The following is a 13,484-nucleotide window of genomic DNA, read 5'->3' on the forward strand; positions in this document are numbered from 1 at the left end:
CTTAAAAATAATCGATTATTATTCCTACCGATATGTAGAATGAATAAAATATTTTGACTGTGTTAAGCAGTGTTGCACTGTTACATATTTCTACACAGCTTTTGCTCAAGTGTTGCATAAGTATAGTCGTGATTCTCTATCTAATTTTCTTTTAAACATTCATTAGAATGCCAGAAAATGAATCAAATTCATTGTCAAGAAAACTCAGCAAGTTTGGATCCCTGAGTTATAAGCACCGGTATAGGTAAATGGCATTTTTTTTCCTCTGGGCTGTGTGTGGGGTGTGTATGAATAAATATTTAATGCAGCTGTCCACATACATGCATGCACATTAAAGTTTGTGATCAGATTTTTTCCTTATTTTTCCACAGTGCCAATGAATTTGATAAGCAATAGCAGTCTATTAAACTGTCTTGACAAAAATGATTTTCTAGGTTTAATTATTTAAATTCTACATTAGCTAGGTTAAGCTTAGGGTGTTTAGAATGTAGTAGAGCTTATTATCTTCAGAAATTCATTTTGATCCAGTTATCACTTATCTCTAATTATGTTGTGATTATGAAACAAAGTAGATATTCTGAATAGTAGTTTTTTGGTATTCTTGGGACATTCAGTTGAACCTCTATTGTAACACAATGTATACTTTATATCAGCGGTCCCCAACCTTTTTGGCACCAAGGACCGGTTTCGTGGCAGACGGTTTTTTCCATGGATGGGGAGGGGGTGGGTGGTGATGGTTTTGGGATGATTCAAGCACATTACAGTTACTGTGCACTTTATTTATATTATTATTACATTGTAATATATAATGAAATAATTATGCAACTCACCATAATGCTGACAGGAGGTGGAGCTCAGGCGGTAATGCAAGCAATGGGGAGTGGCTGTAAATACAGATGAAGCTTTGCTCTCTCACCCACCACTCACCTCCTGCTGTGTGGCCCGGTTCCTAACAGGCCACGGGGGTTGGGGACCCCTGCTTTATATTATGGGTCAAATCAAATGTTTTCTGTAGCATAACGCCTACATATAGTAATGCTAGCAAGTATATCTTAACTTTACAGAGCAGTTACTAAGTGCCATGTATTGTGCTAAATGTATTCCATTTATTGCTTCATTTAATCATGACAGTCTTATTAACGTTATCCTCATTAATATGTGAGGAAACTAAGGCTCAGAGACGACAAGTCACTTCTCAGGGAAACCCAGCTAGGAAGCAGTAAAGCGGGGTCCATTCCCTGGCAGTGGAACTCCAGAGCCCTTTCCTTTAACATTAGTCAGACTGTTAGCATGTTGCAGGAAAAGCCTGATTGTCCAGCAGTCAGGCAGGTGCCTGTGTCTTTTTGAAAATGGGAGCCTTCTGTGTTTTGAAAAAGAATTTGTTTTGTTTCAATTCGTTCTGTTAAGTGGAGAGCCTGTGATGTGGAAAACAGGGTGTTAGGTACCCAGAGGTACGAAGAATTAGATCTCCCCATCTCTGCCTTCAGAGAGCTACAGTATTATTCAGGCAGTAAGGCGGTCCCAGGCCCTATAAAACCCAAGCAGGGTGCAGAAATGGCACTCGGGAGGTGAGACAGTGTTCTGTCAGTTCTACTGGAGACATCACCAAATGAAATGCTTACTTAGGAGACTTAAAAAAAAATCCAGGTGAAGTGTTTGCAAGATAGTGATATGCCAAATTTTAATTCCTCTCTTTGATGAACCACTTTTTTGTCTTGCTTGAAGCCAGAGATAATCAATAGAGGAGTGATTAGTATTAAATGTTTAGTGCATTAATCTTTACATATTATTCTCTTGGATATTTGCTCATTAGCTGACTTAAAATAACAAGTATTATTGTGTTATAGATGTTCTTGATATTTGTAGGAAAGTATTCATTGAAGTCTAAAAATTTAAACTTCAGGTTATCAAGGTTCTTCCCTAGATAGTGATATAATTACAGGAATTTAAGGAAAGAGTATTTACTTTTATATTGAGAAAAATAGCTCATAGTCAGTATTTGGGCTGTTCTTCCAGTTGGGGCATAACACATTTCAAGGGTTATAGAGTGAATGTGTAAATCTGTCTCTTTGTCACTGAAATGAAGCTAGTGAAAAAGCATCTGTCTTAATATTCTTACCGTTAAAAAATGTAATTATACTGTTTAATGTATGCTGTAGTTGGTTTCTACAAATTTACCCATACCTGATTTCTCAAATTTATTGAAATGCAAATGCTGTGGTTATTGGGAATTATTATTAGAAAGTTATTGGATTTTGCATATTGAGTATCATTTCTTCCACAAAAGTAATTAAAGATAACCTTTGCAAATTGGAAACTCTGCTAAATCTGTTCAGTTTTGTGGCTGGTGTTAACTGCTTGGTAAGTCTTAATGAAATCCAAATCTCAGTGTCTGTATGTAGGAAGCACTAACATTACACCATCTCTGAAAGAAAGGTGTTTCATCCCAGTGCCCAGAGCCAGGCTTACGCAGGGATGGGTCTCTGACTGCTGGGTGGTCGCCAGCACATGGACTGTTAATTGGCAAAAGAGTAATAACAACCAAACTTTAATAAACATCATATGCCTGTTCCTTTATTTTGAGACGTTCTGGAGATATCTTGGAATGAAGGAAGAGCTCTGGAAACATAAGTAGCTCCTTCCTTTACCCTGTAGGCTTTTAGAGCATGGGGGATAACGAACAGCATTAACCAGTGGCTGCGGTGTGTGAGTGTGGGTGTCTGTGTGTATAATTGTATATGTGTTTATAGTGGGATGTATGTGATAGAGAAAGACAGAATTCTAGTCTTTACTTTCTCTCTTGCATCTTAGGGCTTGCAGAATACCAAGGAGAATCCAACAGAAAAACGAGTCATTACTGAAGAGGGGAAAATTAGATAATTTTAGTGAAATGTGACAGGCAATCCTTTCAAAATTTAAAATTAAATTTTGGGGAAAAGGCTGAGCTTAAATCTGACAGTTGACTTCTTTTGTTGATTTATTATCAGTTACCAATAATCTGAAATAGAGATTGATTAAATCTTTGGTTAAATATTTTGTTGCACACTGCTCTCTCTTTCTCTTAAAAACTAATCTTGCCTCTACCTTTTGTTAAGTTTGTAGGGGACTCCTGGTTTTGATGAATGAATGAGTTGTGTAGAATTTATACTCTAGAAATGACACTTAGACCTAAGAACCACCCCTCAGGAACCCTGATGACCTTCTTGTAGAACTTAAATCACACGAGCTTTCCACATTTCATGAACTATGGAAGAGAGGCCAAGTTCACCTGAGAACCTCCTTTGTGTCAGGTACTTTCACCTGTGTTACTTTATTAAATCCATTCAGTGACCCATCAAAGGAGGTATCATATGCTCATTTCTGTAGACAAGAAATATGAGCCCCCCAAAAGTAAGGTAACTGAACTAAAGACCTTTAACCAGTAAGTGGCAAAGTTGGGATTTGAACCCAGGTGTCTTTCCTCTTGTTCTCTTCCTTCTACCCCACTGATGGCCGATTGTATCCTCACTTTGAAGCTGAAGGGCTGCTGGCAGTGCCTCTCATCATAGGATGGGAGTATGTGTGCCACAGTGTGAGGGGCAGGGAAGTGGGTGATCCTGGGGACAATGCTCTGTCCTGTCACTATGGAGAGCTGCCGGGTGTGTAAGAGCTCTTTCACCGACACTGAAAATCTCTACTGTTGTCAAGTGCTTTTTGCTACAAGAAAATACTAAGAATACCGTACAGAAGTATTTCTGCTAGGAAGTAGTCCGAACAAGTATAAATAAGGAAAATGAGGCTCTAGGAGATTTAAAAAATCAGCTGCTGAAGGCCACACACTTATAGCAGAGCTGCATTTTAACCTGGGCTTGTAGCTTTAAACCAAATGGCTCTGCACTCTGTTCCTTTTCCCAGGCTGCCAAGCTGTGCCACACTGACCAGCTGGAGGACAGAAAGCTGTTCCAGTCCCAGGTCCTGTACAGCCTGTGCAAGATCAGTTTATGTTTCTGGACTTTAGTTTTATGAATCTTGTGATATGATTTTCCCATTTCTCATTTATTCCTGAGAGAGAAACCATGAGGAAAAATTGAATAATAAAGTAAAATCTCATTATAAAATGCCTCAGTGGTCCACATATTATTGGGTTATGTTTTTAGGGCAAATATTTTTTCCTCTATGCAATGAAGTACATACTACCCAAGTCTTAGAGTAAGTTTGTTTTAAGTAGATGTTATCTTCATATTCCAAACCATTTCTAATAGTGGAATTTTGTTCTCTGTATAGATTTTTTTTAAGATTTTCAGGGGAGAGATGTTGCTATTTGTGTTACCTTATGTACTACCTTTAAAACAAATAGTTAAAACTGTAGAAATATTCTCAAATTGATTATTTTAAAAAAATTATTTACTTGTATTTAGTAAATAATTATATAATATTTTTATGTGCCTGGCATTGTTCTAGAAAATGTATAATATTAATACTTAACATTCATAATAAGCCTATGAAGTGGTCATTGGTATTATTCTTACTTTAGTAATGAGGAAATGGAGATACAGAGAGTTTGAGTAATGTTTCCCAAGGTCAGAGAGCTACAATATGACATCGCTGGGATTTGAACCCAGTCTCCAGAACTTGTCTATTAACAATACATTAATATGTAAAAGAAAACAGCAAAATGAAAGCTGGTAAATGATAATTTTCTTATCAAGTAACATTATTAGATTTTTATATATTTTCATTATATGTAAGGAAAAAAAAAGTAGTTAAATTTCAAGTGAAAGAAAATCTCTCACAGTTTTCCCCCCTACTCCCTCCCCTCCCCCTGGTTTCCATGAAGTCTTGAATATGAAGTACATGGATGGAACCTGTCATTTTAATTCCTCATATCAAGTCATATCCTCACTTAGCCTGATGAGAAACTGCTTTTTATGAGTGTTTTGGGCCTCTCTTTATTTCTAATAAAAGTGGATGAGGTAGTAAGGAGGGGAAGCTTTCACAGAAGAATGTAGGAGGTGAATTTGGCTTTCTAAGTCTTATTTAGTCTCTTTTAGGGAGAGAGCCACCAATATATATTCTGTAAATGTAGGATAAATGGGATTTGTGGCCAATAAAAGACTATTTTTTCTTCCTATTAGGTGACTCTTAACTGTGGTGAATCAAAGTATTGATAGATAATTAGAAATGCATTTTCTCTGTACCTAAATGATACTTTCTGTCATGAAAGCCAGAGTTGTTCATTAGCTCAAATTCAGCTGTGGAATAAACTTTTCGTAGGATGAATGTTGACTGAAATATAGCAAATTAAATTACATAGTTCCTTGAGTAGCTTAGTTTGTCCCCAGGGAAAGCTCTCCCTGTTGCATCCTCACATACTCTTAAGGAAGCGGTACTGTGCATGGGATTTTAGGCTGCTTTAAATCTTCCTGGGCACTTCCTGACTCAGGTGAAGTGGACATAATCAATGGTTGATTGTGTCACAGGGTTCAGAGTGAAATCACACTAAGTGGTCCAATTGGGGAGGCTCTATGACTTGCCTTATAAGTACAGCACGGGGACATGTTGATTCACGTAGAATCATTGCCTTCTGTAGTTTAGCCCAACACAATTTCTTTATTATTTAGTTGTAGAGCTGGAAGACCATCAGCATCCTCTATTTCTAGCCTATCATTCTACTTAAATCAAAACCTAACTCCTCCTTTAATAAATCCTTTCTTTCCTGTTTCTCCCTCTGAAAGATCTTCCTTGTGTCGGCTGAAAAAAAGCTCAACATGAGAGCTGTGAGTTCAGTTTTATCTGGGGCTTACTGAGGACTAGAGGCTGAGAGAGAGCCTCTCAGATAGCTCTGAGGAACTGCTCCTAAGGGAATGCGTGCAGTCAAGCACACACCTCTGTAGAAGGTTGCTACTAGGAACGAGGAGCAGATGTCTCCGTTAATGCTTTTAGCGCTTTTCTAAGTATGAGAAGGTGCAAGAAACTGGGTTCATAAAATTTTCTCCTGAAAACACCTAACTATCTGAAGGCCTGTTCGGCCACTTGTTCCCAGCCTCATTCCTGATCTCTGTCCTGAACTCCTTTCAGAGTGTATTGAATGTCAGCAACTTTAGTGGCTAGTGACTTCACTCTTGTAGAACCAGGTGGCGAGAGACATTCTTCAGTTGGCACTTCTGTCTCACCTAAATCTTTCCTATTAGAGTTTATTAGTTCCTTGGTTAACATTGCAGTGAGAATCAATTGAAAGCCCTATATACTTATAACCTGTGTGAATCTGTGTTTTTTCTTCTCTCCGTACACTGCAGATATTCTCCATGAGCTGTGGTGTAATTTTGTGGCTGTGTGGTTTTACCTGTGTTACTCAAAATGTTGTTTTTTCAAGTGGCAGGACAGCGTTACAAATGAGTCGAGATCTTTCTATTCAACTTCCCCGGCCAGATCAGAATGTGGCAAGAAGTCGAAGCAAGACTTACCCTAAGAGAATAGCACCAACACAGCCAGCTGGTAAGTCACAGAGCCCCCAACTCCTCATTGTAACCTTGTGTTTCCTTTTAGGCTCCTGGTGTAACATACACTTAAGTGGTGACTGTAGCCCTGGAGGTTTTTAATTGTTAACAGTAGAATTTTTAATTTGACCCAGAAAATGTCCACGCAATCAGAAATTATTAATAAGCAGGCAGGTAAGCAAGTTGAATCCCCATAGCCTGCTTAATGACTATACTTAATAACTCTTTTTTGAAGGCATTAAATAAAACCTCAACTGCGTAATTTCTTAGTTTGGTGTAGCTGAGATTGGAATTGAAACAAATTCTTTGGCAAAAGTCTTAAAAAAAAATACCGTTGACATAAGAGTCTGTAAAGAATTTAGCTTTTTGTTATCGTTGGTCTTTTATTGTGATCTATAATAAAGTGCATAAAGTATACGTACTATATACCTATGCACATACACGTAAGTGTATGTGTGTTTATATGCATATATAAATATATACGCAGGCGTGCACATGCACACACACACACAATTTAACATAGCCTACAGCCCCAGAAGTCCCTGCTGTTTGCTTGGTCACATCCTCACCTTCTCCTCCCTCCCCAACCAGTGAAAACCTCTGTCTGACTGTGTGGTAATTATTTCTTTACTTTTCACTATAATTTTAGTACTTATGTAGCCTTCTCTGAACAAAGTAGTTTTTTTGCCTATTTTTAAAACATTATATAATTGAATCAAGGGGTGTGTTCCTTTGTGTCTTGCTTCTATCAGTGTTATATGTAATATATACTAAAATGCATTCATTTTTCTTGCAGTAAGTTTTCTGTCGTATGACAGCTCCTTATTCATTCTACTATTGATGGACATTTGGGTTATTCAGATTTTTTGTTTTTAATGCACACCACTTCTTTAATAAACCACCTCATCAGTCAGTTTCAATCCACGTTCAATGTTCAGAGCTCATGGAATTTTACTCTAAAGTGATCTTACTGACTTTGGTTTGTGGCTTGCTTACAGATCAGCCTTGTCTAACACTCTCCACCGGCTTTTCACATATATTATTTCACTTGAACCTCCCAGTAATCCTGTGAGGTAAAGCAAGGCAGACACTACGTTCCCATTTTACAGATGAGGAAGACATGATCCCAGTAGCTAGAAAGGGGTGGGGCTGGGACGAGAGGCCAGATCTCCTGGCTCTTTCTGCCATATTGTATGAAGAGAATGGAATTTTTAATAACAATAATTAACGTCTGGGGGGTGGTGGTGGGATGAATTGGGAGATTGTGATTGACATGTATATACTAATATGTATAAAATAGATAACTAATCAGAAAATAACATCTGAACATCGAATGACAGTTGGCAAAGCATTATGACAGCTGTTGTTTCATTTAACCCTCATGACAAGCCTATGAGGAACGTGTTTTGAGTTTGCTCCACTGCTGCTGGCTGTGAGAATGTCACCTGACTTACAGTTTCTAAAGTGAAATTAAATCTGATTGTAGGTCCCCTCCTCTCACTGGGCTGAGAGGAAATTAAATTCTTTCTGATGGTTCTACAGTGGTAAAAATAAGACATGATTTAATTTTGCAATGGGTTACCTGCCACATAAGTAATATTATCCCCATTTAGCTGATGAGGAAAACTAAGATTATAAAGGTAATTTGGCCAAGGTTACATAATAAGCAGGTGACTTAGGACAGAAATTCTAGCTTTAACATTTAATATCTTTATCTTAATATTTTGTGATTATCTTTGAATATGATCAGTCTTAAATCCCATTTGGATCAAGTGCAACGTGGTATAATTGATAAGCAAACTTTCAGATCCTTTGCTATTTCTTAAACACCAGGCCTCATGAAATTATTTTGAGACCAACCAAGAATATCAAAAGCATTCCTCGTGTCAAATCAACATTTCATTCCACTTGAGATGCTGGAATCACACGTGCTTTTTACACAGACCTGCTCAGGTTGTTCCTTTTCCTCTCCTCGTGCTCTTAGAAAAATATCTTCCTCTGTAACACTGTGTCTGTCTGTCTGTCTGTCTCTCCTTGGAAGCCGAAATTCCAGAAGCTGATTTATTTAGGGACAAGGGGTTTTGTTTTTGTTTCTCTCCTGGCTTATGTAGATCCAGCCAAATGCAGTTTTCACAGAGTAGCCTGGAACTGTACTGAGCCCTCGCGTCCGTCTCCCCTCCCGACTAGTGTTGTATTAAAACACACTCCCTCTAGGGTGGAGGCTGAGGAGCTGGATAATGCACAGCCCAGCGTGCTCGAGGGCAGCCTCTCAGCATCAGGCTGAGAATCTTTTAAAAAATGCAGCACATGTTATGCTTTTACTATTATAAAAATACATCCTCGCTTTAGGAAATTGAGGAACCTCAGAACTCCCCCTCCCCCGCAAAAAGAATATCTTTCATGTTCAGTTCCATTCTCTTAGCGCTAACACTATTTTATATAGCCTGCTGGTCATTTGCATATCTTTTCTGCAAAAATGATATAGCGGTGTTTTTATTTACTTTTTTATTTAATAACATATCATGAATATGTTCTAACAAGTTTTAAGTGTTCTTATAGAGCACCATTTGAATGTCCAAATAATTTTCTGCTGCATAGATGCATTGATGTGACATAATTTATTCAACCAGTCGTTAGTTTTTGGATATTTAAGCTGTTTCAAAATTTGAAAAATATAAATGTAACTAAAGTGAATATTTTTGGAGTGATATCTCTAAGTATTCATGCTGATTTATTGTATGTATTTTAAACAATGGTATATTTTTATAATTTTTACTAAAAAGAGAGGATCATACAGGGCTGTGTTTAAAAACTGAGACTGATGTATGTACATTTCACTTTGGTTTTGAATTACTTTTGAAGCCTGTGTTTCACAAAACTGTGATGTGTTCTGGGGACCCAGAGATGACCCTGCCCTTGACAGCGTGATTGTCCTGGGTGGGGAAGGACCATTTAGCAATGCCTGTGATGCAGAGTTATTTCAGTTGCTGTCATGCACATGTGAAGAATGCTCTGGGGGCAGGGATAATGTTGTTCTATGTTTATTTGAATGTTACATATTCTTTTTTTTTTTTTGGTTGTGCTCAGTCTCAGTTGCGGCAGGTGGGCTCCTTCGTTGAGGCTCATGGGCTCCTTAGTTGTAGCATGCAAACTCTTAGTTGCAGCATGCATGTGGGATCTAGTTCCCCGACCAGGGGTCAAACCCATGCCCCCTGCATTGGGAGGTGGATCCTTAACCATTGTGCCACCAGGGAAGCCCCTCAATGTTACATATTCTTTTTCCTCTAATTCAAATGTACTCTGCTTTGAGCCTCAGTTGAACCCAGCTGGTAGAGAGACCCAGTCTCTAAGGTCATGGTGGGGTTCAGGCTTGGAGTGGAACAATTGAAGAGGGCGCTCTTGTCTTCACCTGCATCAGTCACTCTGTGCTCCTTATCCCACCCAGCAGGTCCCATTAAGCAGGGCAATTCTGTGTGAATCTGGGTCACTGTGAGTATGAGAGGGGAGGGGTTATTGGTAAGCCTGGAGCCTCCTGTACTTAGGGTCAAGCCTGCCCCTTTAAGGCTCTGGTGTGGCGGGTGGTGGAGGGGAGTGGCCTGTAGGTCCCTAGGTCACTGTAGCCCTCAAGCCTCCATCTCCTTACCCACCAAGTCTTTTCTGCCACTCCAGGCAGCTCCTCCAGCCCTGTCACTTCTGATTCCCACACTCTCAGCTCCAGAGCAGCCTCCTTGCTCCAAAGCTCCCTGTTCCTGAGATTTGTTCATGGGTGGCTGGGCAGGAAAGGAACAATAGCTCAAAACGGTAGTTTTTTTTTTTTTTCTAATTATTTTTTATTGACCAAAGAGAAGCAAAAGTATTACCTTACTAAATATTCCTGCCACAATTACTTAAATTTTTATTTGAAATTTTTGACAATTAAAATGGTAGAAAGCTTATTTTAAAATGTAGAAAAAGTTTATTTTATTAGATTGTACTGTGTTTGGCAAAAATGGAGTTGTGGTTTAAAAAGAAGATAGATTTAAAAAAAAAAAAAAAACTCTAATGAGGCCAGCTATGAATTTTCATAAATTGAATTCTGGTAGGCTCTCTAAAATAAAACTTTAGAGCTATACAGTTCCAAGAGTCATTGGCATAAATTCTCACCTCTCATTTAACATTTATAGATACTAAAAAACAAGTTGTGATAGAAAGGAGACTTTAGCTTTTTGTTAGTTTATATCATTAATTTATACTACATGACTTGTAACTTTAGAAGACGTTATTTTGTTTCTTCTGAAGTTAAAGTAATTCAGTCAAACTTGATGACTACTGCCCTTAACCTGCATCTCAGTTCTCTGCAACTTTAAAAAGCCTGTGTTTTTATTTCTCAGTCAGGAATAATAAATGCCCTGGTAGCTCAAAAGCCATTGTATTTAGAACCCACCAAGATTAGACCTTGGCACCTCTATGAGGAAGCGCATTCCAGAGTCAGGAGCCCTGCACCCAGCCTGCCTTCTGCCCCACCCCCACCCCACCCCAGAGGAGTTCAGCGCTAGGGCAGGCAGCCAGAGCATTCCTCCAGATCTGCTCAGCAGAGGAGCTTGGGGGTAAGGCAGGAGGCGAGATGGCAGGAAGGAAAAGTGCATATTTTGTACAGCCCTTTCTCTGACAAGCTCTTGGCAGCTCACAAAGGTGGGTTCCTGTCAGAAAAGAGTTTCTGCTGTAAGAAGACAGCAGTAAAGACAGAATGGAAAGGCAGTAAAGACAAAATGTTTAGCTATAATCCACAATTAGCTGCAAGAAAAGTAATGGGTGAAACCATTTACAGTGGATAAACAATGCTGTGATTGTCTGATGCAGCATTTTGAGTTCTTAAGCATATCGTACTGATGAACAGAGAAATAAATAGTTGCAGTGTAGTCTTCAGACAACTGAAAAGCCGGTTCGGGTGACGTTTTGGCATTCCCACTCTGAATCTGTGGAAGACGCTGCAGACACAATGCCCGAGGGATCCTGAAAATGACTTGTGAGTGAGGATGGTTCGTGCCTGGTCTGGAAGCAGAGAGCTGCTGCTCAGGCCAAGCCAGTGTTTCTGTGCAGGAGAGAGGACCCAGTGTTGCCAATCTTCCACTGTCTCAAGGGAAGCACGAAATTTAGATATTTATAGAAACTTTTCCAGAATTTTAAGTTTTGGCAGTTGATTTTATTTTGAAGAAAGTCTCTGTGTGCTAAATCAAACATTCCTAAGGGCCCAGTATGGCTTGAGGGCTGCCTCTTGAGAACCTCTGTTTGACAGAGCTGGTATGAATGGCCGATCCACCTGTCCTGGGGTCTCTATGGGTTTCTGCAGCATCCCCTGTGGAGGTCAGGTTCTACACTCCATGACTCCCAGCAGGAACACTTTGTAGCTGGTAGGTCAGTTGGCCAACTCTAGGGGATGATGGTGCCACACAGGTCTGAACCCCCTAGCAAATGATTCACATGTGGGTAGCTGACCGACCTTTACTGGTGACCTGAGCTGGGTGTAGCCCAAAGCAGGAGAGACAGAGAAATGCTTTGACATAGCGAAGTACAGTTTCATCAATTTGATGTAGTATAAAGCTCTGGGCTGCTGAGACATAGTAATGTCAAGAGAGTAATAATCACTTACTGAGCGCTGGCTCTGGTTGGCACATTATGTCAGACATGAGGTCAACAGAAACCCAGCTTGGCTTGTGGCGATCAAAAATAGATTTTAAAAAATTATTATTTTTTTTAATGCAGACAAAAGGCAAGCTATGTGAGTAGAGACTGGCATATCAGACTGAGCTACATCTGAGAAATCTGGGTTCAGCCTCAGTCATCCCTGTACTAACTGTGTAGTGTGATGAAGTCACTTAACCAGGCTGAGCCTCAGTTTCTTTATGGGTCTAGTGGGGGTATTACTTCCTGCCTCACGGGTTGTTGTCATGTGGGATGGTGTCTGCGTTGGGCACAGCATCGTGTCAAGAACGTGGAGGGGCTTGGTACACTTCAGTTTCTTTCTCCTAAATCAAAAGGAGTCTTTCTCTACATAGTGTGGACCAGCCTGTGAGTCCACCTGAGAGTCTTTCAATTATATTTACCATATAGCATCAACTTCACATACAAAGGATAATTATATGAGGGAGGTGTGGCCTTTTATGATTGATGGGTGGAGAGAGTCATTCAAGTGCAGAGAATGGGCTTTGGAAAGACGTCAGTTACCCCTGATTTATTCTAGAAGATTGGGTATAAACAAGTATGAGGGAAGTAGGCGAGTCAAAGGGCCCCCGTGTGTAGGTTTCTCCTTTCCTGCCTGCCTGAAGATCTCTGGGTACACAAGGGCAGCTGTTGTCAGGCAGTATTGGGAGCCCAGAGTTGGGTATCGTCCTACTTAACCTGTTCCTACTTCCCAGAGTAATCATTTTTCTCACCTTATTTTTACCCCTACTCTGTGCTCACCACTCTCTAGGCGCTCCAGCACCACTGGGATAGTCTATGGCTATGAATTGGGACTAACAAACGCGTTACAGTGAATCCATAATAATGATGAGATTGTATGCTTGTTTTAAAGTTCACATAGTTAATCATTTCATCTTCTGTATAAGGTGGTTTTCCCTATTTGAGGTAATCAGGTACTAGGCCTATCCAAGTCCACTTTTCATGTCAGGCAGGCAGTGGAAACAGAAGACAAAGGGCTAAGCTGAAAGGGCTCGGGGAGGGAAGCAGAGTTGTTGAATGAGGAGTGAACAGAAGCTGGGGCTGTGGATCTGTGATTTCATAAGTCAAGTCCCAACCTCAATAAGCTGTTAGATCAGCAACCTCACTTCTGCAATATGAGCAGGCCTGTTGCTGTGTTTGTCATCACAGAGACTGAAAACTACCTAAATGTCCATTAGTAGGGAACTGGCCTAATAAAATAATAGACGTGTACCCCTAGGAAATACCATGTGTCTCTTAGAAGAAATCTGAGGGCAGGATTTGACGTTGTGTTGGTCCGATTCTATAGTCCCACCACGTCTGCCTTGA

The 13,484-nt window shown here is 39.8% G+C and overlaps 1 protein-coding gene across 4 annotated transcripts in view; it reads left to right on the top strand.

The window, feature by feature from the left end:
- EPB41L4A (erythrocyte membrane protein band 4.1 like 4A) overlaps nt 1–13,484 on the top strand; it is a 255,483-nt gene that overhangs the window by 181,981 nt on the left and 60,018 nt on the right. For 3 of the 4 annotated variants that reach the window (XM_079915313.1, XM_079915310.1, XM_079915312.1), the window contains 2 exons: nt 167–244; nt 6,353–6,474. In XM_079915313.1, coding sequence (XP_079771439.1) covers nt 167–244; nt 6,353–6,474 — 200 coding nt within the window. The remainder of the gene's footprint in view (nt 1–166; nt 245–6,352; nt 6,475–13,484) is intronic. The other variant, XM_079915311.1, reaches the window with a different exon arrangement.

The sequence above is a fragment of the Stenella coeruleoalba genome (genome assembly GCF_951394435.1).
Source record: "Stenella coeruleoalba genome assembly, chromosome: 3".
Classification (NCBI taxonomy): domain Eukaryota; kingdom Metazoa; phylum Chordata; class Mammalia; order Artiodactyla; family Delphinidae; genus Stenella; species Stenella coeruleoalba.